Source organism: Amblyomma mixtum, chromosome 10 (genome assembly GCF_055824585.1).
Source record: "Amblyomma mixtum isolate Tamu chromosome 10, ASM5582458v1, whole genome shotgun sequence".
Classification (NCBI taxonomy): Eukaryota; Metazoa; Arthropoda; class Arachnida; order Ixodida; family Ixodidae; genus Amblyomma; species Amblyomma mixtum.
Window position 1 is genome coordinate 17,592,004 of NC_143021.1, and position 23,062 is coordinate 17,615,065.

General features: G+C 50.1%; 3 protein-coding genes and 1 pseudogene across 3 annotated transcripts in view; 2 read left to right on the forward strand and 2 right to left on the reverse strand.

Annotated features, from left to right (window-relative positions):
- LOC149325240 (histone-lysine N-methyltransferase PRDM9-like) overlaps nucleotides 1–3,230 on the reverse strand; it is a 46,425-nt gene extending 43,195 nt beyond the window's left edge. Inside the window, exon 1 of the mRNA XM_089564209.1 lies at nucleotides 3,101–3,230. Within this exon, the coding sequence (XP_089420335.1) occupies nucleotides 3,101–3,230 (130 nt within the window). The remainder of the gene's footprint in view (nucleotides 1–3,100) is intronic.
- A 980-nt stretch (nucleotides 3,231–4,210) lies between these two features.
- Nucleotides 4,211–11,567, reverse strand: LOC149325241 (uncharacterized). Its single transcript, XM_089564210.1, has 2 exons — nucleotides 9,418–11,567; nucleotides 4,211–4,247 (listed from the first exon to the last, which is right to left on the reverse strand). The coding sequence occupies exons 1-2, from the start codon at nucleotides 11,496–11,498 to the stop codon at nucleotides 4,211–4,213; spliced, it is 2,118 nt and encodes a 705-aa protein (XP_089420336.1). The 5' UTR covers nucleotides 11,499–11,567.
- A 3,344-nt stretch (nucleotides 11,568–14,911) lies between these two features.
- LOC149325242 (uncharacterized) lies at nucleotides 14,912–17,705 on the forward strand. The gene is made up of 2 exons (XM_089564211.1): nucleotides 14,912–15,731; nucleotides 17,542–17,705. The coding sequence occupies exons 1-2, from the start codon at nucleotides 14,912–14,914 to the stop codon at nucleotides 17,703–17,705; spliced, it is 984 nt and encodes a 327-aa protein (XP_089420337.1).
- A 1,842-nt stretch (nucleotides 17,706–19,547) lies between these two features.
- Nucleotides 19,548–22,156, forward strand: LOC149325243 (uncharacterized; annotated as a pseudogene).
- The last annotated feature ends 906 nt before the right edge of the window (nucleotides 22,157–23,062 follow it).

Genomic DNA, 23,062 nt, shown 5'->3' on the forward strand with positions numbered 1-23,062 from the left:
CAAAATGAACTGGGTATATCTCATAGAACAAGGACAGAGAACAAAATGAACTGGGTATATCTCATAGACAAACGACAGAGGACAAAATGAACTGGGTGTAGCCCATAGACCAATGGCAGAGGACAAAATGAACTGGGTTATCTCATAGACCAATTACAGAGGACAAAATGAACTGGGTTATCTCATAGACCAATTACAGAGGACAAAATTAACTGGGTTATCTCAGACTAATGACACAGGACAAAATTAACTGGGTATACCTCATAGATCAATATCAGAGGACAAAATGAACTGGGTGATCTCATAGATCAATGGCAGAGGACAAAATGAACTGGGTATATCTCATAGACCAATGGCAGATGACCAAATGTAGGCAAAATGTACGATGTAAAATGGACAGCTTGTAGAATACGTCCCCTTGCGTCTTTCACGAGCGGCCGAGGCCGTACTTGAGGATCATGTAATTCACGGGTGGCTTGGGGCCCACGCATCCGCAACTCGGTGTTCGCACCCACCTTAGGTTTGGCCCAGGCCGATGGCTCCTCCAACGAGCGCTTAGATGGATCCGACGGCCTTTACTCCCCATGATTAGCAGCAACCCGTAAGCACTCCCCACTTGGTGCCCTCTAGGCAGTGTTGCCAACTGCTCACTTGGCTTTTTTTCCGCCTTCGCGACACAAAATTTCGCCTTTTTTCCAACAAGGTATTTTGTGGACAAGTAATTTTAGGGCAATTACGGGAAATAATCTTTATTTATTTATTTATTTATTTATTTACAGATACTGCTGTCTCAGCGGAGAGACATAGAAGGAGTGGGTACACACATTAGTAAAGACAAGTAACATGGGTAGATAGAAATAGATAATACACAAGTATTAAAAACATATCAACAGGTCAGATTGGTAGGCAACTGAACAACGAACTCTTCAATTGGCACCGAGCTAAATGAGCCGTGCAATCGATTCCAAAGGTCAAGAGTTAGAGGGAAAAAAGAAAATTTAAAGTAGTCTAAATGCGGTTTGAAAGGAACAATGTTTAATGGGTGGTTCCGTTGAGTTGCACGTTCGCTTGAGGACACAAATGAGAAGGGTGCCTGAATGATGTGATCACGTGAGAGCGATCTTGTGCAGCATAATGATGCGTTCACGTGCGCGCCTATGTTCTAACATTTGCAAAGACGAAGTGTGCCCATGTGAAGAATGTGAAAAGATGCGATCGTACCGGCCGAAGATGAATCGTATTGCTTTTTTTAACTGACTCTAAACGGTCAATACATTTAGAATAAATAAATTCACAGCTCATATGTCTCTGAAGCCCTCATCATCATAAACATCATCAGCCTGACTACACCCACTGCAGAGAAAAGGCCTCTTCCATATCTCTCCAATTAACCCAGTCCTGTTCCAGCCGCTGCCACCCCATACCCACATACTCAACCCTATAAAGTTGAACAGCCATCATTACCTGAAGCCAAAACTTTGCCTTGCACATGTTCAAATGGTATTCATTCAAGGTGACCCCTAAAAGAAGTTTTTCGAGATTTCGTCTTTATTGTAGCTGTTAATACCACAAAATGAACGAAATTATCGCAAGAGATTTATTGCCTTTGGCGATTTCGCGCCATTGAGACCTCTGTTTTGACCGTAAATAGACAAAAACTAGAAATTTTTCATTGAAGCAGCAGGAAAGAAACGTTTATCACGCTGATTTTAGTCTGATGCACGTTGCGCAAACAAGAAGTTTTTCCAGCTAGTTTAGTGTCACTTACGGAGAACTGCATGTGCTTTTTTTGTTACAGTAAAGTTAACTGCTCTCCGCTCGAGCCAGCGTTTTCGGAGTGCCATGCGCAGAATCGCGATTGCAACAACGAAATGCGTGCCCGTCCCGTTTCTCTTCTTAGCCTTCACACCAGCAATCAGAGCAAAAAGTTCGTTTAGATAAGGTGACTGCGTGCGACTAGTTAAGGAGTAGACTTTCACCTTGCTTATGTCAAGGAACACCGGTATGAATTCAAAGTTCCTGCTTTGTGAGGCCGGAAACAGCATGTCATCGAGGCACACGGCCATCAAGCGCGAGCTCTCAGCTGACAAAAATACACCGGCATAAATTTTCATGCCACATATATTCTAGCCATTAAACTACAGCTAATGCTATGGAGCCAAGAATGACGACTGACCGCACCTTTTCGGAGATCTTAGCTCATGCAGCGTTGATTTGTATGAGCGCAGCATCGAAGAAAACAGTTTTACCGGGATCTGAAAAGTTTCCCACATTTTCCCACAGGCTTTCTTTCCTTTGCATTTCATTTGCAGTTCCAATTTTCCCACCATATGGGAAATTTCTTGCGATTCGGCAACCCTGCCTCTACGTCAGGAATTACTCATCGCTCCTTGCAGCCGGAGGTAACTCACTGTCCGCATACCCTCCTGTCTTCCTGCACTTCATCGTGAACTCTGTGTGCAGTATGCGTTTGGCCCATGCTTTTGAACGTTTGGAAATAGTGCGTTGCCATCATCCGTGGCCTAAGAAAGAAAGAGCATGGCCGAGTGGCTCCGGAACAGAGCGTGATAGACCTCTAGGCTTAGCGGCACTAGCTGGGTGCTTTCCCAAATTCCTGGTAATCTACCCATAGGCCAGGAACCTGCGCCTTGAGAGCAAGCGCACTACAGTGAATGCGGACCTACCGGTGCATACTTTTCTCTTGCCTATTGATTCCAACGATGTGAACATTTTTTTTATATTTCATGCACGCACAGAGGGCAACCCATTTGCCTAGAACACGTTCTGGGCGTGTTTCAGGCTGGACGCGCGATATCTAGCGATAACATTTGGTTAAAAATTGTCTGTTTAAACTCATAGGATTTCATCGTCATATTTTGCTGCCCTCGTCGCTGCGGCTTTAGGAGCTGCGGAACACACAGTTCGGTCGTTCTAGACATGTGTTTTCCCTCTGTACGTGAACTCTTTCAACGCTGCTTATCCAGCTGTCCAATCTCATGTATATTTTGAGAACACAGTGACGCTGCGAAACTAACACTCCCTGGACGCGATAACGCCGACAGGGAAACTTCGTTAGAAAGACATTAATGATTGCACTCACCAAGTGTGACCATCGTGTCGTAGTTCCGCTTTATATTCACGTAGCGCTGCTTCATGCAGTCGGGCATCTTGGTCCACTCATCGTCCGTAAAGTAGGGGCGCAGGTCATCTTGTTCGTTGTCGGTGGTCATGTTGAAACACGAAAGTAAGAAAACGTTGAAACCAATGAACCCACACGCCCACCGCCACCACTCCACTTCTTCCTTCTCCAACCTCTTCTTCCTGTGTTGCTAAACGACCAGATGTTGTCGCTGTTGCGTCTCAAGCAGTGACACGCACGCACTGTTGGGGACTGGTCAGAGTTTGGTACAGATCCACGCAGGAGAAATATTCATCTAGACACACCTCAGAATGTTCATCAATAAACATTCAGGAATCTGGGAAAGCGAATAACGAATTTTTCTTCAGTGCGCGGCCGAGATACGACGAGGCAAATGGGACTCGCTGCACCACGATATTGCAAGCGTAATAGTAATGCGCGAAAGGCGCAGTTGACGCGTAAGGCGCTGCATGTGATGCAGTCCAGTTTAGATTAAACTCCTACATGTACAAGGGTTAAATACTCCATTCCGTCAACTTCCTTGCGATAGCAGCAGTCTGCTGCTTACTTTAATTCTTACACAATTTTGATACACCAGTATCGAATAAAATAAAGTAAAAGCTGTATGGTTCGAGGTGGCGGGCCTTGTGAAATAGAAAAGCTCTGCCCTTTCATGCTAGCTTCATTTGCGTAATGAAGAAGGTTGAAAGAATAAACAAGTATCTAACAAACAATTTATTTTTGTCAAAAGTAATCAAAGAACATACTGGTCCCCATGCTTGCTCACCACGAATCACAGATCGCGAGGATAGTACTTTACAAAATTTGCGCCGGCGTCAATGACAGCAGTTTCACGGTGAGACATTGATTCGTAAAGTGTCAAAACGAAGTCAATGCGTGCTCGCAGTGTTTCCCACTCACCACTGATTACCGCCCATAAGTTGTCAACGCTGCAGTTTCTGAGGTGCCATGCCTCCGAACGCGTCTTAATAGACCCAAGATGTTTTGCTTTGGGTTCACGTCTAGCGTCTAAATCTAGCGTCTAAATGGGAAGGTCGTTCTGTAGAGAGGCTAGGCCTCGAGCTCTATGTACTGGTCTTCTGTCGTGCTGAAACAAGAAAAAAGTAACCGTCTTGGAAGTTCCACCGAGCAGGTGCGGCAGGAGGATGGTGCAAAAAGTTCTGCTCAAAAAACTAGCCGCCATTTCCGCAGTGCCTCATGAAGTTGAGCGTACCAGAAGCTTGATGAAATGCTTAATTGTTATCGTGCCATTCTTCAGCTTAATACCAAGAAGTGTAATTTTGCCAACAAGACCATCAAAGTTCTAGGTCATGTCGTTAGCAAGGCGGGAATCCAGCCTGATCGCGAAAAAATTGCGGTTGTAGTATAGTTTCCTCGGCCGCAACGCCAGAAAGAACTCCGCAGCTTCCTTGGTCTGGCGTCGTACTTCCGCTTTTTATACGGAACTTTGTTTCTATTTCAGCCCCATTACACAAACTCTTGACTTCTGAAGTCCTTTATGTGTGGTCCACTGAATGTGAAGAGGCCTTCCATGCCCTCAAGCAGGCATTGACTTCCCCTCCCATGCTTCACCACTTTGATGAGGAAGTGCTCACTATTCTTCCTACTGACGCCTGTGGACAAGGGATCGGCGCAGTCCTCTTGCAACGCTCCGCTACGTCTGAAGAGCAAGTTGTGGCGTACGCCAGCCGTTCCCTAACTGCAGCCGAGCGTAACTACTCAATAAAAGAACAAGAATGGCTCGCTTTTGTTTGGTCTCCCCAAAAATTTCGCCCTTACATGTATGGTTGCCATTTTACCATAATTACAGATCACCAAGAACTGGGCCGGCTGTCAACGTTAAAGAACCTACCCGGTCGCCAAGGGGTCGCTGCGTGCTCCGCATTAAAGAGTACACGTTTACCATCACCTAAAAATCCGGCAGAAAACAGCTCGATGCTGACGCCCACTCTCGCTGCCCGTTGTCTTCTGCTCCCGCACTTCCACCTGCGACCTCATCCAAACTCTGTCCTTCACGTCTGCGTTCCGCTGATCACCTGGATGCTGCACGCATCGCTGTGGCTCCGGTGGATACCCACACTTATTTTTCCCGTCCCTGCCGCAGGCTGATCCCTACTACCGCACAATCATTGCTCGTCTCCGCGGTCAATCAGCGGAACCCAACAGTCGCTTGCGACGTTAGCTCCGCCAGTTCCGATTACAGGAATACTTTACCGCTACACTTACCACTATACGGGTCACCGGTGGGCTCTCATTGTTCCTCGGTCCCTTCGTCATCGAGTTTTAGAGGTTTCCCACGACGACGCCACTGCCGGTCATTTAGGTCACCACAAAATGTACGACAGCATCAACGGCCGCTACTTCTGGCCCGGCTTTTCTACAAGCGTGGCCAAGTACATACCATCCTGTTCCTGTTGCCAGCATCGTAAGCGGTCAGTCTCCCCCTGCTGGCCCCCTGAAACCTCTTCCCTGCCCATCTGTGAATTTGGGCGCTATCGTCAGCGACTTGTTTGGCCCTCTACCCACCACGCTAGCCGGCTCCCGTTAGGTTGTTACCGCCATTGACCATTTCAAACGGTACGCTGAAACAGCCGATCTACGATCCGGTGCCTCTTCTGAAGTTGCCGACTTCTTTCTCCGCGTGATGATCTTGACCCATGGTGCTCCCCGTATTCCGGGTAGCGACCGTGGAAAGACGTTTCTTTCGCAAGTACTTGAGGAGGTACTTCGCGCAGCCAGCACCATCCACAAGACATCCTACAGCAGATATGTTAGTGCACTGTAGTTCGTACCTCGGGACGGTCTCCGAAGTTGTTCTTCTCTCCAGCAACGTGCGGAATAAGATGCAGCCGGTTACTGCCAGACAAGATAGACGATTTTATTTACATAGCAGGTTATCAGGAGTCTCTCCTCTAGAAGCACACTGAAGCCACGTTTTATACATTTTCATTTCCCCAGGTACCCATCTGGGGAAACTTGGTTGTTCGAACATCGCCAATCTTGACGAAACCCGCCCACAAAAGGGCGGAACATCACCCTCTCGCCGACCCTCCCACCGTGACAAAAAGGCGGGACATTCACACTCTCGCCGGTCCTCCCACGCACAGATGGTCGATTTGTGTATTTTGTTCACCCATCGTTCCGTGGAATTAGGAGTCCTTTGGCGGCAACTAAGGTGATATACACATTCTCGCTGTCAAGTCGGAGCCGTTCGCACCGTGATGGACTCCCTTTCGTTGTCGGTCCGCTGTCGGTTTTGAGTGAACTTGAGAATCCAAACAGACGCGTTTCCGCCGACAGCCGATTTAGGGGCCTCCGTCCCCTGGTTGCGCCGCCACGCTTTCCCCCCGCCGCAGCTGCCGACACAGGCTGCCGCAAAGGTTAGCCAGCAGTGTCTCTCGGCCGTGAAGGAGGGGGCGACGGCCGTTTCTCGACCTCGAAGGAGAGGGTAAGGAGCCACCGGCGGGCGCACGTGTGCGCGACCAAAGCAATTCCCAGAACGGGACACCGGAAGCAAACGCGTACACAAATACACACACACACTCAGCGTGCTGAAACCGGCCATTATTCACGTAGCCCAGTCCCGCTGGCGCCACTGTCGTCGCTGCAGACGGCGCGTCGAGCCCAACACCTCCCCACAAAACTGTGCGGCACAACAATCGCAGGAGCTCGACGCATTGCTCCCACTTCATCTGTCAACAAGTACCCCTCGGTCCCCTGCCAACGCAGCACCCAACAATGCCATACCTCTCGCAAACCGAGGCCGCGAAAACGGACGACGGTATCTTACTCGCTTTCGTCATTGGCGACCATACGCGACATAGCGTCGGCATTTGCGTTTAGAGACCCCTTTTTGTACTCCACTACAATGTTGTACTTCTGGAGAGCCAGCGCCCACCTTATCAGCTTCGCGCTTAGTGGCGTGGTCAGAGTAAGAAATTTCAAGGAATTGTGGTCGGTAATTACCCTGATTCGTGCACCGAACAGCCACGTGTCAAGCTTTCCCAGCGCCCAAATGATGGCGTAGGCTTCTTTCTCGATTGTAGCCCATCGTGACTGGGCCGGGCCTAATTTCTTGCTCAGGAATGAAATGGGTTGCTCTTTTCCTTCGTCATCCAACTGTGCTAGACATGCTCCGACGGCATAATCTGAAGCATCAGTGGCCAGAATGAACTCTTTGTTCAGATCGGGTGTGCTCAACGCTGCGGCCTTTGTCAAACACTCCTTTACCTTTATAAAAGCACCCTCGGCATCCTCCTCCCACGGTATCTTCTGAGGCACGCGCTTTCCAGTCAGGTTCGTCAGTGGTAGCACCACCTTTGAATACTCCGGAACGTAATCCCGGTAATAATTTGCTAGCCCCAAAAAGCTACGCAGCTGCCTTTTTGTTTGTGGTACAGGAATTTCTTGAATGGCTCTAAGCTTTTCTGGATCTGCGCCGTGTTTTCCTGACCCCACGATATGACCCAGAAACCGCACTTCCTTTTGCGCGAAATGGCACTTAGTGACATTAACTGTGAGCCCTGCGGCAGCTAGCGAAGCCAGTACCCTTCCGAGGTGTTCGAGGTGCTCTTCCCATGTCTGCGAGAAGACGCACATGTCATCTATATATGCGCACGCATATTCACGGTGTGGTACAAGGATCTGATTGATTATTCTTTGGTAGGTGCTTGCCGCATTTCTCAGTCCAAACGGCATAACCTTCCAAGCGTACTGTCCAGACGAGGTGACAAATGCTGTGTACTCCTGGGCTTTTTCGTCCAACGGAATCTGCCAATATCCTCTTAGCATATCGAGCAGGGTTATGTACTTCGCCTGCGCTACCTCGTAAATTAGGTCACCTGGCAGGTTCATAGGAAACGCATCAGGCTCCGTTGCTTCATTCAGCTTGCGATAGTCACAGCATAACCTGACACTGCCATCTTTCTTAGCAACACACACCACGGGATGTGCATGGGAGCTTTCTATCGGATATATCAAACCCCACGACCTTAGCTCTGCCACCTGTCGGTCAACTTCCTTTCTTAGTGCCATGGGCACCTTGTAAGGGTACGCACGCTTCAGCTGCGCCCCATCTTTTAGCTTGATTTTGTGCACTCCCCAGTTGCAGCGGCCAGGTTTATCACTGAACACCTCACAGTGCTTCCCGATTAGTTCCTTTACCTGCCTTTGCTGCAGCAGATCTAAATGGCTGAGAGTTACCCGTTCCAGCTGCTCAACTGCTGTCGTTGTATCTGACCACGCGGGAAGTTCTCCAAACTCCGTGTCGCCTTCAAATACTATGCCTACAGTGTTGACCCTCGCGTTGTATGGCCTAAGCTTCAGAAGAGACGAGGCTTGGGCATGTTGGTATGACATACTTAAGGGAAATAAATAGAAGAGACGAGGCTTGGGCATGTTGGTATGACATACTTAAGGGAAATAAATAAAAAAGTCTGTGTGAAATAAAAAAGTCTGTGTCTCCTCGCTTGTCCCGTCTTCTCTTGTGCGCTATTTATTTCCCTTAAGTAGGCCTAAGCTTATTTGCATGCACTGATCGGCGCTTGCCATCACTTAGCTCAATCGTATAGCTATATGGCCGCACCTTTTCCACAACTGTTACTGGACCTTTCCAGTGTGCCATTAACTTCCCATCGCCTTCTTTCTCCAGCCAAAGAACCTGGTCACCTGGAGAAAATTGTTTGTCGGTGGTCCTCAAGTTGTACCTCCCCACATAAGCTTGCTGCGTGAGCTCGCTACTTTTTGCCGCTTCCCTACTGGCTTCCTCGAGATCATTTCTCAATTTCTCGAGATAGTCTGCTGCTGGCACTGCCAATGAGTCGGGAACAACCCAGTCTCCTGACCACGTCTTTTGCAGTATAGCCAGAGGTCCTACAGGCATCCTACCATACATAAGCTCGAACGGTGATTTACCCGTGATGGCATGTGGCACCTCTCTATAAGCCCAAAGCAGGAATGGCACCATTCGATCCCACTCACGTCCATGCTCGCTTATAATGTGAAACAGCATCCTTTTAAAAGTGCCGTTCCACCGCTCTACCAGTCCATTACTTTGTGGATGATCGGGAGTGGAAAATCTGGGAGTCGCTCCCATTTTCTGCAGCATAATTTGCGTTAAATTTGATGTAAAATTTGTGCCCTGATCTGAGCATATGGTCTCTGGCACTCCCATTCTGGAAAATATCTGGGTGAGCGCGTCACAGGTAGCCTTAGCTGTTAACGACCTCAAAGAAACAACCTCAGGCCATCTAGTATGCAAATCAACTACACATAGTGCGTAGCGATGTCCCCTTGCTGATGGTGGATCCAGTGGACCGATACAATCCATGTATACCACCTGGAATGGTGCACTAGGCCTGGCCAATGCCGTTATGGGTACGCGGTCCTGTGTTTTCATAGGGGCCCTGATTTGGCACTGGTGGCAGGACTGACAATGCTCCTTGACCTCCCGGCCCATGGTCGGCCAATAAAATGACATTTTTATGCGCTGCAAAGTCTTTCGCTCTCCCAAATGTCCTGCCCAAGGCGAATCGTGTGCCCTCACTAGTGCTTCCTGTCGTTTATGCGATGGCAGCACCAACTGTGTGCACATCCGTCCCACTACGTGCTCCTGGTGATAGAGTAACTCATCCTGGATTATCATTCCATGTGTGCCAGCTCTAGCCTGCTTCCAAGCCTCCTGCAGCGACGAGTCATTTTCCTGAGCCTCACGGAAAACTTGCCGAGCGCTCTGCCTTTTCTCGGCTTCTTCGTCTGTTCCCGTAACCGCCAAGGACGCACCCGTCTGCTGAGTTTTATGCTCTGTCGTCTCCTTTTCACCGCCTTCGGTCTCTGCCTCTGAAACAACTTCGTTTACAACTGCCCTTTCTTCAAGGAGTTGTCTGTAGTCTGCGGGAGTTATGAGCGCGTCTATTCCGGCCAACAGTTTGTCGGTCAGCGCACATAGCAAAGCTGGTTGTGCCTTGTCGAACGAGACAAACGGTGCACCTTCTGTTGCTCTGAGAGGCACATATGCAAGCTCAGCTCTTACTTCGTCGCCGAAAGCTCCCCTCAGTTTTATTGTGGAACCAGCTGCCTCATACTTCGGCACTAGAGCTCGCCTGATAACAGTCATTTCAGTCCCGGAATCAATCACAGCATTAATGCTTTGTTCCGAACTTCTCAATGTTACTGTTTCGAGGCAATTCCTACCTACCCTCTCTGTTTCCTGCATGCCAACCTCATTCGCGGGAGCTATTTCTTCCAAATGAGCATTCACTTTAGCCACCACGGCGCGGTCTCCTGGTTTTTCTTGGCCTCGTCTGCCTGCCTTATCCCCTGTCCTTTTGAGAGGGCAATCTCTAGCGAAGTGATTTGGTGACTTGCATTCAAAGCACCGTCCTTTCATTCCTCTTAAAGTAGAATTCTCCCATTGATGAGGTGTTGCACCGGCCCGCTCCTTCTGGTCCCCACTCGGCCTCTTTCGATAGCCTCCCAAATGAGCTGCTGACCCTGGTTTGCATCTCACGCTTTCGTCGAAACTCTCCGCCAGCTTGGCCACTTCGCCCGGAGAAAGGAACCTCTGATTCTCATTGACAACAATATGGGCTCGTGCCTCAGCTGCTAAGCACTCCTTCAACCTGTCTGTGACCATTAACTGCTTTAATTCTGCAAAAGTGGTAGCCTTCGAGGTTTTTGTATAGTATTCAAAATAGTTTCCCAGCCGGATTGCGAATTGGCCCCATTTCTCATCTGCTGCTTTTGCCGACCTCTCAAACATCCTTCTATATTCTGCTGCTGACAACCTCAATCCATCTAGAATACTTTGCTTCATTTTTTTATAGTCCTTTCTTTCTTCGGCTGTCAACGTAGAAAGCAATCCGCGTGCTCTTTCACTCAACTGCGGCAAGACAAGCCCGGCCCGCCACTCAGACGGGACGTCATATGAATCAAGAGTCGCCTCCACATCCTCAAACCACCCGGGCACTAGGAATTCCCGACTCGGCATCGGTGCTAGTACTCCTTTCAATAAGGATGCATATTTTAGGCGCCTATCCTCCTCTGACCTATCCACAGCTAGCGCTCCGCTGTTACATTCTTCGTGGGACTCAGCCCGCTCTTGGGCTCGCAACTTCTGGCTCTCCAGAATTAATCGTTGCTTTTCTTTTTCGGCTTCAGCAATTTTAAATCGAAGCTCCAGCATTTTCATCTGCTGCTCCGACGCTGTTTCCTCCATGGCGCTACTCAGATCCCCCACCGCGTCACTGGTCACCGCCAACTCCTGCAAGCTTTCAACCCCGTCCGACTCCGCATCTGTGGTGTTAACCTCCCTGTCTCGCAAGTTATATGGCATTGTCATCAACTGCGCCCGACAGGAAACCAAGAGGCACTCGCCTGACTTCTGAAGAGTCGCTCCGCGGTGCTCTCTTCTTCCACAGATCTGGAGGGACTGCCTTTGGTAGGCCGCTGGCTCCTCAGTGACGTTCTCGGGTCCGCCGTCCACGCCACCAGTCTCGTCCGCCGTCCACCGCTGCTGCTCTCATTTGCCCATCGCTGGAGATCCTGTCGACTGCGCCAGATATGTTAGTGCACTGTAGTTCGTACCTCGGGACGGTCTCCGAAGTTGTTCTTCTCTCCAGCAACGTGCGGAATAAGATGCAGCCGGTTACTGCCAGACAAGATAGACGATTTTATTTACATAGCAGGTTATCAGGAGTCTCTCCTCTAGAAGCACACTGAAGCCACGTTTTATACATTTTCATTTCCCCAGGTACCCATCTGGGGAAACTTGGTTGTTCGAACATCGCCAATCACATTTCTTGACGAAACCCGCCCACAAAAGGGCGGAACATCACCCTCTCGCCGACCCTCCCACCGTGACAAAAAGGCGGGACATTCACACTCTCGCCGGTCCTCCCACGCACAGATGGTCGATTTGTGTATTTTGTTCACCCATCGTTCCGTGGAATTAGGAGTCCTTTGGCGGCAACTAAGGTGATATACACATTCTCGCTGTCAAGTCGGAGCCGTTCGCACCGTGATGGACTCCCTTTCGTTGTCGGTCCGCTGTCGGTTTTGAGTGAACTTGAGAATCCAAACAGACGCGTTTCCGCCGACAGCCGATTTAGGGGCCTCCGTCCCCTGGTTGCGCCGCCACGCTTTCCCCCCGCCGCAGCTGCCGACACAGGCTGCCGCAAAGGTTAGCCAGCAGTGTCTCTCGGCCGTGAAGGAGGGGGCGACGGCCGTTTCTCGACCTCGAAGGAGAGGGTAAGGAGCCACCGGCGGGCGCACGTGTGCGCGACCAAAACAATTCCCAGAACGGGACACCGGAAGCAAACGCGTACACAAATACACACACACACTCAGCGTGCTGAAACCGGCCATTATTCACGTAGCCCAGTCCCGCTGGCGCCACTGTCGTCGCTGCAGACGGCGCGTCGAGCCCAACAACAGCTGTCATCTTGAAACCACTGGCCTCATCGAGCATTGTCCCCTCGTATTGTCCGACATCATCTTTATACCTCACTCCCGACCACAGGATCTAGTACTACATTTTGGCCTTCGTCTTCGATGCATACAATTCCGCCATTCAGTGTATCACTGGCTACAGCCCTTTCTTCCTGGTCTACAGCCGGCAATCTTCCTTTATGCTCGACGCTACCTTCTTCACCACTTCCGTCTCTCCGTCCAAGTCACAGGGCGAACAGTTTGCTTCTCGTATGGCCCATTGTCTTCACCTTGCGCGCATCAACACTGAAGTCGCCTAGCAAGAACGGAAACGCCGTTACGACCAGCACCACCGTGCTGTCTCCTTTGAACTCGGTGATGAAGTTCTTTGTTTACACCTGCCCGCGCCCCTGTCTTCTACGAGAAGTTTATCGATGGCTTCATTGGGCCTTACAAGGTATTACAAGGTCTGCGTCGTTTACTTTCCGTCCCGTGTGTTCCCTGTGCGCTATTTTTTACATCATGAACGTTATCCAACTTGCCCAACTTTCCGCTTTGCTGAGTATTACAACCAATATCTCCCGTCAATTACCGTTTTTCCCCTTCCTGCTCTAGTGCCGATCGACGCCTACGCTCAGAAGAGGTCGTTCACACGTCACTGATGAAGTCTCTACCATCTGAACTGCGGACGGGGTGGCCGCTTTGCTGCCAGGGATTATGTGTGAGCGCGTGGCACGTACTTTTGCTTCTTTACCTGTGTGTGTTTGTGTGTGTGTTTGTGTGCTTGTATACATCTGTGTGTGTGTGTGTGTGTGTGTGTGTGCGTGTTTGTGTGCGTGTGTGCGTGTTTGTGTGTGTGTGTGCGTGCGTGCGTGTGCGCGTGTGTGCGTGCGTGCGTGTGTGTGCGCGTGCGTGCGTGTGCGTGTGTGTGTGTGTGCGTGTGCGTGCGTGCGTGCGTGCGTGTGCGTGTGCTTGTACGTGTACGTGTGTGTGTGTGTGTTTGTGTGTGTGTGTGTGTGTGTGTGTGTGTGCGTGCGCGTGCGTGCGTGCGTGCGTTCGCGCGCGCATATAGCGAAGTATGTGCTTCGTTGAAGGAAACATACATGTATTTCACTCGATGTTTCGACTGGGGGAACGATCTTTTCAACAGTGATTTGTCTTCGCAGGTAGTTCCACTCTTGTAGGGTTTGGACACACAACAGGTGTGCGAGAAACGGATAGAGAGTACAGAAATAAGTAGATGCAAGAGAAAAACATAAAGAAATATATATGGATAAGATAAAACAGAAGAGGGGAGTGGAAGCCGCACGAAAAAACGGAGAATGTTCAGAACTTGTAAGAAGTAAGGAAATACAATAACCAGATGCGACTCTTGCTTTTTTCTGTCCTGCATGCAAAGACGTGTCGAGCTGAGTTGAGTTTGGCGACGGCGAGGCCGTGGAGCTGCCTTCGTGGAAGAATGCGGGGCCTTGTCGCTCCTTCTGGCCGGAGGAGCAGGGAGGAAAGATGCTTCACCCAGCAACACAGGAATAAGGGGGAGAAAAAACTAGTGTTTTTTCTTTGCATTGGGCAGTATTGCACCCTACGCTGGTTCAGCCGCTGATTTCAGCTTCATAATACAGATTCAGCGGCCAAAACAGCGGCATTTCATGGAGTTGCGGAAGAAAATCACCCGACCTAACAGTTCCACAGACATCGTACGAGGAGTGGAAGGCAGCCCTGACAAGCAATGGTCTGGAGGACGAGCGTCATATCAGAGGACAGGTCCAGAAATCAATGGAAATCACCGGATTACTAACTAAGCAGTCCGCCAACCTGACTTGACTTACATTTAAAAAGCTTATTAAGTTCTCTCTCTCTGTTTCTGTCCCGATTTGCGCGATAAAGGCGATTCTTCCTCTTTGTTTCTTATATGTGTTGGGTCCGGTAAACGGCAAGTGCATTGACAGTATTTCACGATAACTGTTGACAATACGCTATTGTATATCCTTGCCTTCATTATGATATGTCTCGACTATTTACCGTTAAAATATCAAATGTACTGAAATTATACCGCCGTCTAGGAAAACATCTGCAAGATGGCGTTGTTGGCGCGGTACCCATTTACAAAGAAAAAGAAACACGGCCATCTGCGTCCTGTTAGCTGGGAGATTGCGTCGTCCAATCTGTCAGCCTATACCCTATTCATACTCCTTTTCCTCTAAAGCTCCTAATCATTCCAACAGTTCACCGCCTGTGTCTTGGCCACTCCCCCGTAGTGGGTATGTGCCGTTCTTCTTGAGGCCAACCAACCAACCTTCGGCGTCCTTCTGTGCACTTCAGGCTATGAACAACTACGGAAATGTCCGCCGCGGTCGGAACGAGGCGGTTTTCTCCGACAGCTTTTTCAACACTGCCCGTGGGCATCGCTACTACACGGAGCCGCCCGCACTGACCGAGTACTGCCTGTCTTCCACTGCTGAGCTCATCCCAGCCGGACATGCGCCGTTCCAAGCCCATCATTCCTGCCCCCACTTGGCGTTGGCCTCGCCGTGCCCTGTAGTGCCCTTGCCGACATCAGTGGCCACCGGTGACGCAGGGCGAGCGTCTCCCCGCTCGTCCCCTGCTGAGGGACTGCCTTCCGAGGGTCTTGACTGTATGCCGCTATTGGTCTTTGTGTTGGTCTTGTGCGTGTTCGTCACTCTCGCTATCTGGGCAACCGCATTAGTTCAGGATGAACTGCACGACAGTAACATCGAAGAGGTGGACAGCGGAGACGCAGGTAAACATTTTGCCAAGTTCAGAGGCCTGAAGCCATCAGCAGGCGCGAGTAAGCAGAAGAGCACCAAGAAGCAATTGACGAAAATAACGGCCAGAACTGGGAAGCCGACTAAAAGTAAGCGCATTACCACGACTCTGGATGATAATGACGTTACGACGGCTAGCCTGCAGTATCGTAAAGTCGACAATGAGGAAGACGACCGCGATCAGACTTCGGATATCTATAAGAAGTACACTGGTGAATTGGTTGGAATTGGGACCTCGGAAAATGAGGGTACGGTCATCACCCGACCTATGAAGCCCATACACCGTAGGAGGCGCCTTCCTCATAAGAAGCCGAACCGTCGTTCGACTCGGCGAAGACCAAGCAAGCGCATTGACCGAAGTCGTCACGTAAGAAAAACAGCGGTTTAGTTTTTCATTCCTGTAACTCCAGCTCTGGCGAAGCGAATGAGAGAAAGTGAAGTCAATGAGAGGAAAGACGAAGAGGTCGGCCAGCGAAAACATAACCCTGGCCTGCTACTCCCTACGGGAGAAATGCGTATGAAATGGAGGGGCAGATTGCGAATGTAAGATGTTTACATCTTAATACAGTGATGTGAATATAATAAGACATGTCTCATCCCGAATAAGGCGCGGCGTGAATTTTATGACGCCGTGCTTTTTCGACGCCAATATTTTTGGTTAGAATGAACTTCTTATAATGGTTAAGGTTAAATTTGAGTTATTTTTCACAACATCGTAGCACAACGGCGTCATTTGAATTTGCCTCTAATCGGCCTTCAATAACGCTTGAAACGTTCACGGTACCGCAGCGCCCCGGTCGACAGGGTTCCTCCTATTAATTTTTTCCTTGTGATTCTGGCAACGAATTTTCTGCATGTTTGCACTAGGAGAAAAAGAAGTGTCTGCTCAAATGAAGACTCGAAGCACTGTAGAACGTACAATGTTATCTTTGGGGAGGGGGGAATGTCAAATCAGCATGACCCCAAAAGATGGCAACGTACACCAAACATAAGCGTTCATCATCATTTATTAACCCTTAAAGTCCCCTGGTGGTGGGGCATTACATAAGGGGGGGGGGGGGGGTGCATCACAAGCATACGACAGTGCCATATACAATCACTGACAGGATATAATGAGAAAATATACATTAACCCATCAGAGAGAGTCAAAACATATATATATATAGAACGGTAGTAAAACGGAACCAGAGAGATTGAGGGCTATTTCGAACCACACAGAGAGATAGCGCGCGTAACAATAATTGCGCACCGTCAACATCGCGTTCACGTAGTACTGTTGGTTCCGCCGTCTAAATGAGGTTTCTTTCGTGCATGTGCATAAGCGTATACGAAAATGTCTGACAGTAGGGTAAGTGATTATTCAGAAATTTAGAATGCCCACTCAAATACCCCCCCCCCCCCATTCTATTATTCGAGCGAATCAAATACGTTCTCAAGTTATCGAATGCTTTGCAAATAACTGGCGCGAAGTTAAAATGAGGCTTACCGCATTGTGTTCTAACAACAGGGACCATACACGCCGCGTTACCATGTTGCCGCGATCAGCAAGCACGGGATGGAGGTTTCTGCGCCGCGGTGGGGCCCATTCGCGCGGTGGTGTTCATAACCCTCATGCATGGCCTCAGAGATTAGACGACGCGGCAGGGCCCAGGCAGGCCTTTAGCAAACCCGGCCTTTATGCCTGACCTCGGAGGCCATGCCTCATGCGTGGCTCTCACCCTTTTCATGCACTGAGATGTGACGCTAGTTTATTATCTTCCATTATCAACACCAAAGAGGACTTTTCCTATGCGCATAACTTGACAATAATAAAGTTAACTGACTGTCTGTGTTGCGACTCCCCAAATGGAGATCATCGCTGCATGTTTTAACAGATGAAGCCATGACCACGAAAGCAGCACTTCGCTGTTTCTCACGATTGCTCATCGAATATTCGCACAAACAACGAATGTTCGTAAAAATATTCGATTTGTATTTCATTTGGTTCTCTCACTATTCGATTCGTAGTCCATTCCTTTTTAACTAAACTATTCGTATTCCATCCGGAAGCAAAGCTACAGTACCGGCATTCGATTTGATTTGGAAGAAGTACTATCCACGCACCCCTACTTACGGGCGCTATACAGCAGTCGAACCACATTAGATTGATGCTCGCTTACTTTTTTACAGGCTCGGAAGCAAGCAGCTCCACCAACCGCTTATGCCAAGAAATGAGGTCCTGGTGCCGACTGCGGATATTAAAAGTGCCACATTGCAATCGACCTGCACTGAGCCATATGGCGTCTGCAGGGCGAGCATACTTGAAAATATACCCACTTCACGATTACGTCTGATGTCTGCTTTTGCTTGATGTGAAACTGACGAGCTGTAGTTTTTGTTCTCTACAGCACGGTTGGGAAATTGTTGGATCGCTACGAGCGACAACACGCTGTCTTCATACCAGCAGAGACGTTATCCTTCTTTGTTAGATAACGCAGCCCGGCTCCTCATATTATGAAGGCTATACAGCTGGTTACGGCCTCGCTTTCTGTCTCCTCTCTTTACTACAAGCTTCCTCGCTTTCCTCTCAGCGTGGTTCAGGTGTCCACCGATATGTGCGCCTTTCCTTTCCTCTAAAATCGCAATCACAACGGAGACGCACAACTGCCAATCGAGGTAGCAGATTCCCTGCAGCCCGTTCGCCTTCTCTTCGGCGGCGCAGGGGCTATTTCGAGAGTCCTCGTAGACTATCCGAGCGATTTTGTTGCGGAAGCAACACTACGCTTGTTGTGAGCGATTTCGCGGAGCCCCGGAGAGCCCCAACTGCGCATGCGCGAGGAACGAGTGCGAGACAGTTAGTGAGTAATTTCCTTTCCTCAAATAGAATTCTGCCGCCGCGGTGGCTCAGTGGTTATGGTGCTCGGCTGCTGACCCGAAAGACGCGGGTTCGATCCCGGCCGCGGCGGTTTAATATCTTTGGAGGAGAAATTCCAGAGGCCCGTGTACTGTGCGATGTCAGTGCACGTTAAAGAACCCCAGTTGGTCGAAATTTCCGGAGCCCTCTACTACGGCGTCTCTCATAGCCTTAGTCGCTTAGGGACGTTAAACCCCATAAACCAAACCAATCAAATACAATTTTCATTTTCATTACGGACCCTCGTCTGTCACTCCGACTTCCTCCCTTCCTCTGCAAACGGATGACGGGTGTGCACAGAGATATGCGAGACAGTTACTGCGTAATCTCCTTTCCTCAAATACAACTTTTATTTCCTTCATTACTGCCCCTCTTTCTTTTTCTTCTTTCACTCCCACTTCCTCCTTCCCTGTACGGTGCGGTTCAGGTGTCCACCGAGATGACAGAGAATTGGTTTGGTTTGGTTTATGGGGTTTAACGTCCCAAAGCGACTGAGGCTATGAGAGACGCCGTAGTGAAGGGCTCCGGAAATTTCGACCACCTGGGGTTCTTTAACGTGCACTGACATCGCACAGTACACGGGCCTCTAGAATTTCTCCTCCAAAGAAATTCCAGCCACCGCGGCCGGGATCGAACCCGCGCCTTTCGGGTCAGCAGCCGAGCACCATAACTGCTGAGCCACCGCGGCGGCTGACAGAGAATTACTGCTCCATTTTCTTTCCTTTAAACGCGTTGCGCTCAATGGGCAACGCATCGCGCCGAACGGGTGGTGGCGTTTCGTGGACTCCCTGGCTGCGCTACAACACCCTGTCGCGTTCCACTCTTAAAGGCGAAGCTTAAGCGTCGTTAATTAGCAGTTTAGTATTTAGTCATTAATTAGTAATTAGCCATTGATTGGTAGTTTGTCATTACTCAGTAATTAGTACTCGCATATGTGTGATGTCATCCAGTGGCGACGTCACCAGTGCCACAGAGGCAGTAAAAGTGGTGCGGAAAGCGCTTCCGCCTCTACGCACTTTAGACAAAGTGCCCCCTCATTTTTTTCTTCCCGTTCTCAGTTAATCATTGATTTGTATTTCTGGAGGCTTTCTCATCATAGCACGCACTTCATTTTTTACAGTATGCACACAATATATAAAAATAAACAAAAAATTTGGCAGTGGCTCAGCTCTGGTTAAGTCTGGATATAGGAGCGAAAAGCTTCAGTTACGCGTGGTTTGAGAGGCATTCCGCCCGGCCTTCTGGCGTTTCGGCCATACGTTTAGCTCGGCGTTTTTCATTTCTTCGCTGCTTTTCGGTCAACTCCCAAGCTAGCACTTCTGGATCGGTATATATTCTACAGCCACGTCTGGGTGCTTCTCCTTCCATGGTGAGTGCGAGCGCTTATTCTCTGACAAGCCCGAGGGCGCTGCGAGCCGCCAAGGAGAGTGGACGCGGTTCACGTCGGCTCCGCGAAACGGATGTCCTACTGCCAAACCATCGATCTGCATTGCTCAACACTAGTTGAGGTGTGTCCAGCAGGTTACCAGGCACCCGTAGACACCATTTTCATCCAGGTGGGCCTGCCTTTGGCGATTTTACGGGGTTGTGTCTGTCGATCATATTGGCGCCGCTGCTAAGCCTAAGGCTTGGCGACGACGCCGGGCCGCTGACGCGGCACTAGGCGCGGCCACCATGAGTCTTGCACGGGGCTACGACCCGGAAAGCATGCAAGTAGTGGAGCTACAGGCTGCGAAGAAACCAGTCTTCGATGAAGCCACCGAATATGCTATTCGGAAGAAATTAGAAGATCAAGAGCGAGCGTCCGCGAAGCGCGTGAGCTCGGAACGCCAGGAACGCTTGCGCGGTTGAGACGCTGCTGACTGCCTCGACCCCACTTCGGCGCCAAGCAAACCGCTTCAACCGAGGCGTTGGAGACCAGAGGTGGTGCCCAAGTTCGGCACTGAGGACTCTGTTGTCGTCCTGAAAGCCAAGGGAACGCTGAACTTGTCAAATTACAAGGGTACCCATCAGATAGGAGAAGCTACATATGCTGCGGCCGGCATCGAACGCAAATCACAAGCGCTTGCAATTTGGCCAGCGTGGGATCAGAACATAGTCACGGTTGGAATCCGAGACGCAGCGCTTATTCGGCAAGTCCTCGCGGTGGACAGTCTACGGATTGGCGGCCAATTACAAACGGTGCAGGTCTACCTCAAGATGCCCGAAAATACGTGCCGTGGAGTAATTCAAGTGGCTTCCAAAGTGTCCGAAGCAGATATTGCTCAAGCTATTTACTCGCCAGGCACTCCCGTGGTGGGTGTGAGGAAATTAGGAGAGTCGAACGCGGCGGTGATTACATTCGAGGGCCGTAAAGTGCCGTTCAACGTGTTTTACTGGGGAGAGGCTGTGCCCGTCCGTCTCTACCGGAAGACCACACCAGCTTGCACCCGCTGCGGAACAGTGGGACATAGAGCGGACGTTTGCCCTAATCCACGAGATAAGCTCTGCCGGGCCTGTGGGACTATCATCCAAGAAGAGGGGCACGAGTGCCAGCCCCGATGCCTAGTCTGTGGAGGCGGACATCTCACGAACTCCGCGGACTGCACCTGGAAATACAGGAATGGTGCCGGAGCCGGGCGGAATCCTGGCGGAAGAAAATCCGGCAACCAGCGTAAATCCAGAGAGGAACCGAAGAATTCAGGGCCTGGGTAACAATCACAGAAGAAGCGAATGGGGACTCCGTCGCCGGGTCCCGCAGCGAGGACCGCAACGGGGGCGTCCCGGCAGGGGCCTGAAGGAAGCGGTCGTCCAGGTGACAAGAAATCGGGAAAAGCCGGATCGGAGGAGACCGCGGGCAGCAAGGTGAGCTGGGCACAAGTTGCCGCTTCCCCGCCTCCCACGTTGGCTGTTGAGAAACTTGAGGAAAATAGCAGATTGAAAGAGGAACTAGCGAAGTATAAAAGTCATGAACTGGGAACATCGGCAGGGGGAGAAAATATGCCAGAAACGCCTGGGGTATCTGCAATGGAGGAGGATGCTTCCCTCCCTCCTACTCAGCAGGCACTAACTCCTGTCCCCCAGGGTGAGAAAAAGGAGGAAGGGGAGAGAAACAGTAACGTAGTGGCAACGGAGACCGATAAGGGGGCCGGTGTCAGAGAGAAAGAAGCCAGGATTGAGGCTATTGTGGAGCGATGTTTGCTGAACGACCTTCCGCGTTTGGAAGCTCGCATAACGCGAAATATACAGGCGAGCCTGGAAGGAACTCTACAAATTATTATTGAAAAAAACGTTCAGGCAGCTATTGAGAGGGGCATTCAGGCAGCGGTAGAGCGGGTCTTACAGGGCATCTTAGAGCCCCGTCTGATTAAGCTGCAAGCCTTTGAAATCAGAATCGATCGGAAACTTCAGGAGCTTGCGGAGTGTACGCGGACGAAGGTTCCAAAATTAACTGGCCGCGTGACTAATAGGCAGCTTGCAGCTGATGATTCGCCCAACCCCGGGGCGGACGCACCAAGCGCGATTTCCTTTAGTGTTCAACATGGCCCGCCCTCCTAAATTGCAGATTTTGCAGTGGAACTGCCGGGGGTTCAGAAAGAAGAGGGATTCGCTACAGAAATACGTAGATTCGTTGGATAAATTACCAGATATTATTGCACTGCAGGACGTGAATACGGAAGCCAAACTTAGACCATACAGCACGCATCAAAACAGCTCATCCACTTGCATTCTGGTGCATAAGGATTGCACGGCTGTGACAATTGAGCTGGATTTAGTCACTGAGGTGGAACATACATTTATTCAGCTTTTACCGAACGTACGCACTAGCAGAAGTGCGTATGTGTTGAACATATATAGGTTGGTTGGTTGGTTTATGGGGTTTAACGTCCCAAAGCGACTAAGGCTATGAGAGACGCCGTAGTGGAGGGCTCCGGAAATTTCGACCACCTGGGGTTCTTTAACGTGCACTGACATCGCACAGTACACGGGCCTCGAATTTCTCCTCCAAAGAAATTCAGCCGCCGCGGCCGGGATCGAACCCGCGTCTTTCGGGCCAGCAGCCGAGCACCATAGCCACTGAGCCACCGCGGCGGCTGTTGAACATATATAGTCGACAGAAGAACAGGGGTGCGTCTTTCGATGAGATTTTCCAAAAGGCCGCGCAATTGGAAAAAAGTGCACCTCTCATCATTGTGGGGGATTTTAACGCGTATAGCTTCTTGTGGGGATATAGTAAGGAGGATATTAAGGGCAGGAGACTCGCTGCGGCCATATCGGACCTAGCACTGACGATTCTTACTGACCCGCAGCATCCCACGAGGATTGGCAACAGTGTCTCGAGAGATACATGTCCAGATCTCTCGTTGGTTAAAGGAGCGATACACTATGATTGGCACAACACGTAGGAGACCTTAGGGAGTGACCACTGCATTCTCAAGATCTGCCTCGACTACAATAAGCATCGCTGACCGAGAGGGAATGCACGGCTCACGGAATGGTCGTTGTTCCGACAGGCGGAAGACTCTACGCTCAACGCGCCCATTGAAAAGTACGAGGAGTGGGCTGTGTCGCTGCTTAGAGTCAGGGACCGCTTCACACGTACGCTTCAGACATCAGAAGTCCCGGCTATTGACAACCACCTACTACATCTATGGGAGGCCAGAAGAAGTCTCACACGGCGGTGGAAAAGGCAAAAACATAACCGCAAGCTCAAGATCAAGATCGCGAAATTAAGCTTGCAAGCAGAAGAGTATGCACGATCCCTGGCCAAAAACAACTGGTTGGCCAAATGCGACTCCATGAAAGGCACCCTTAGCA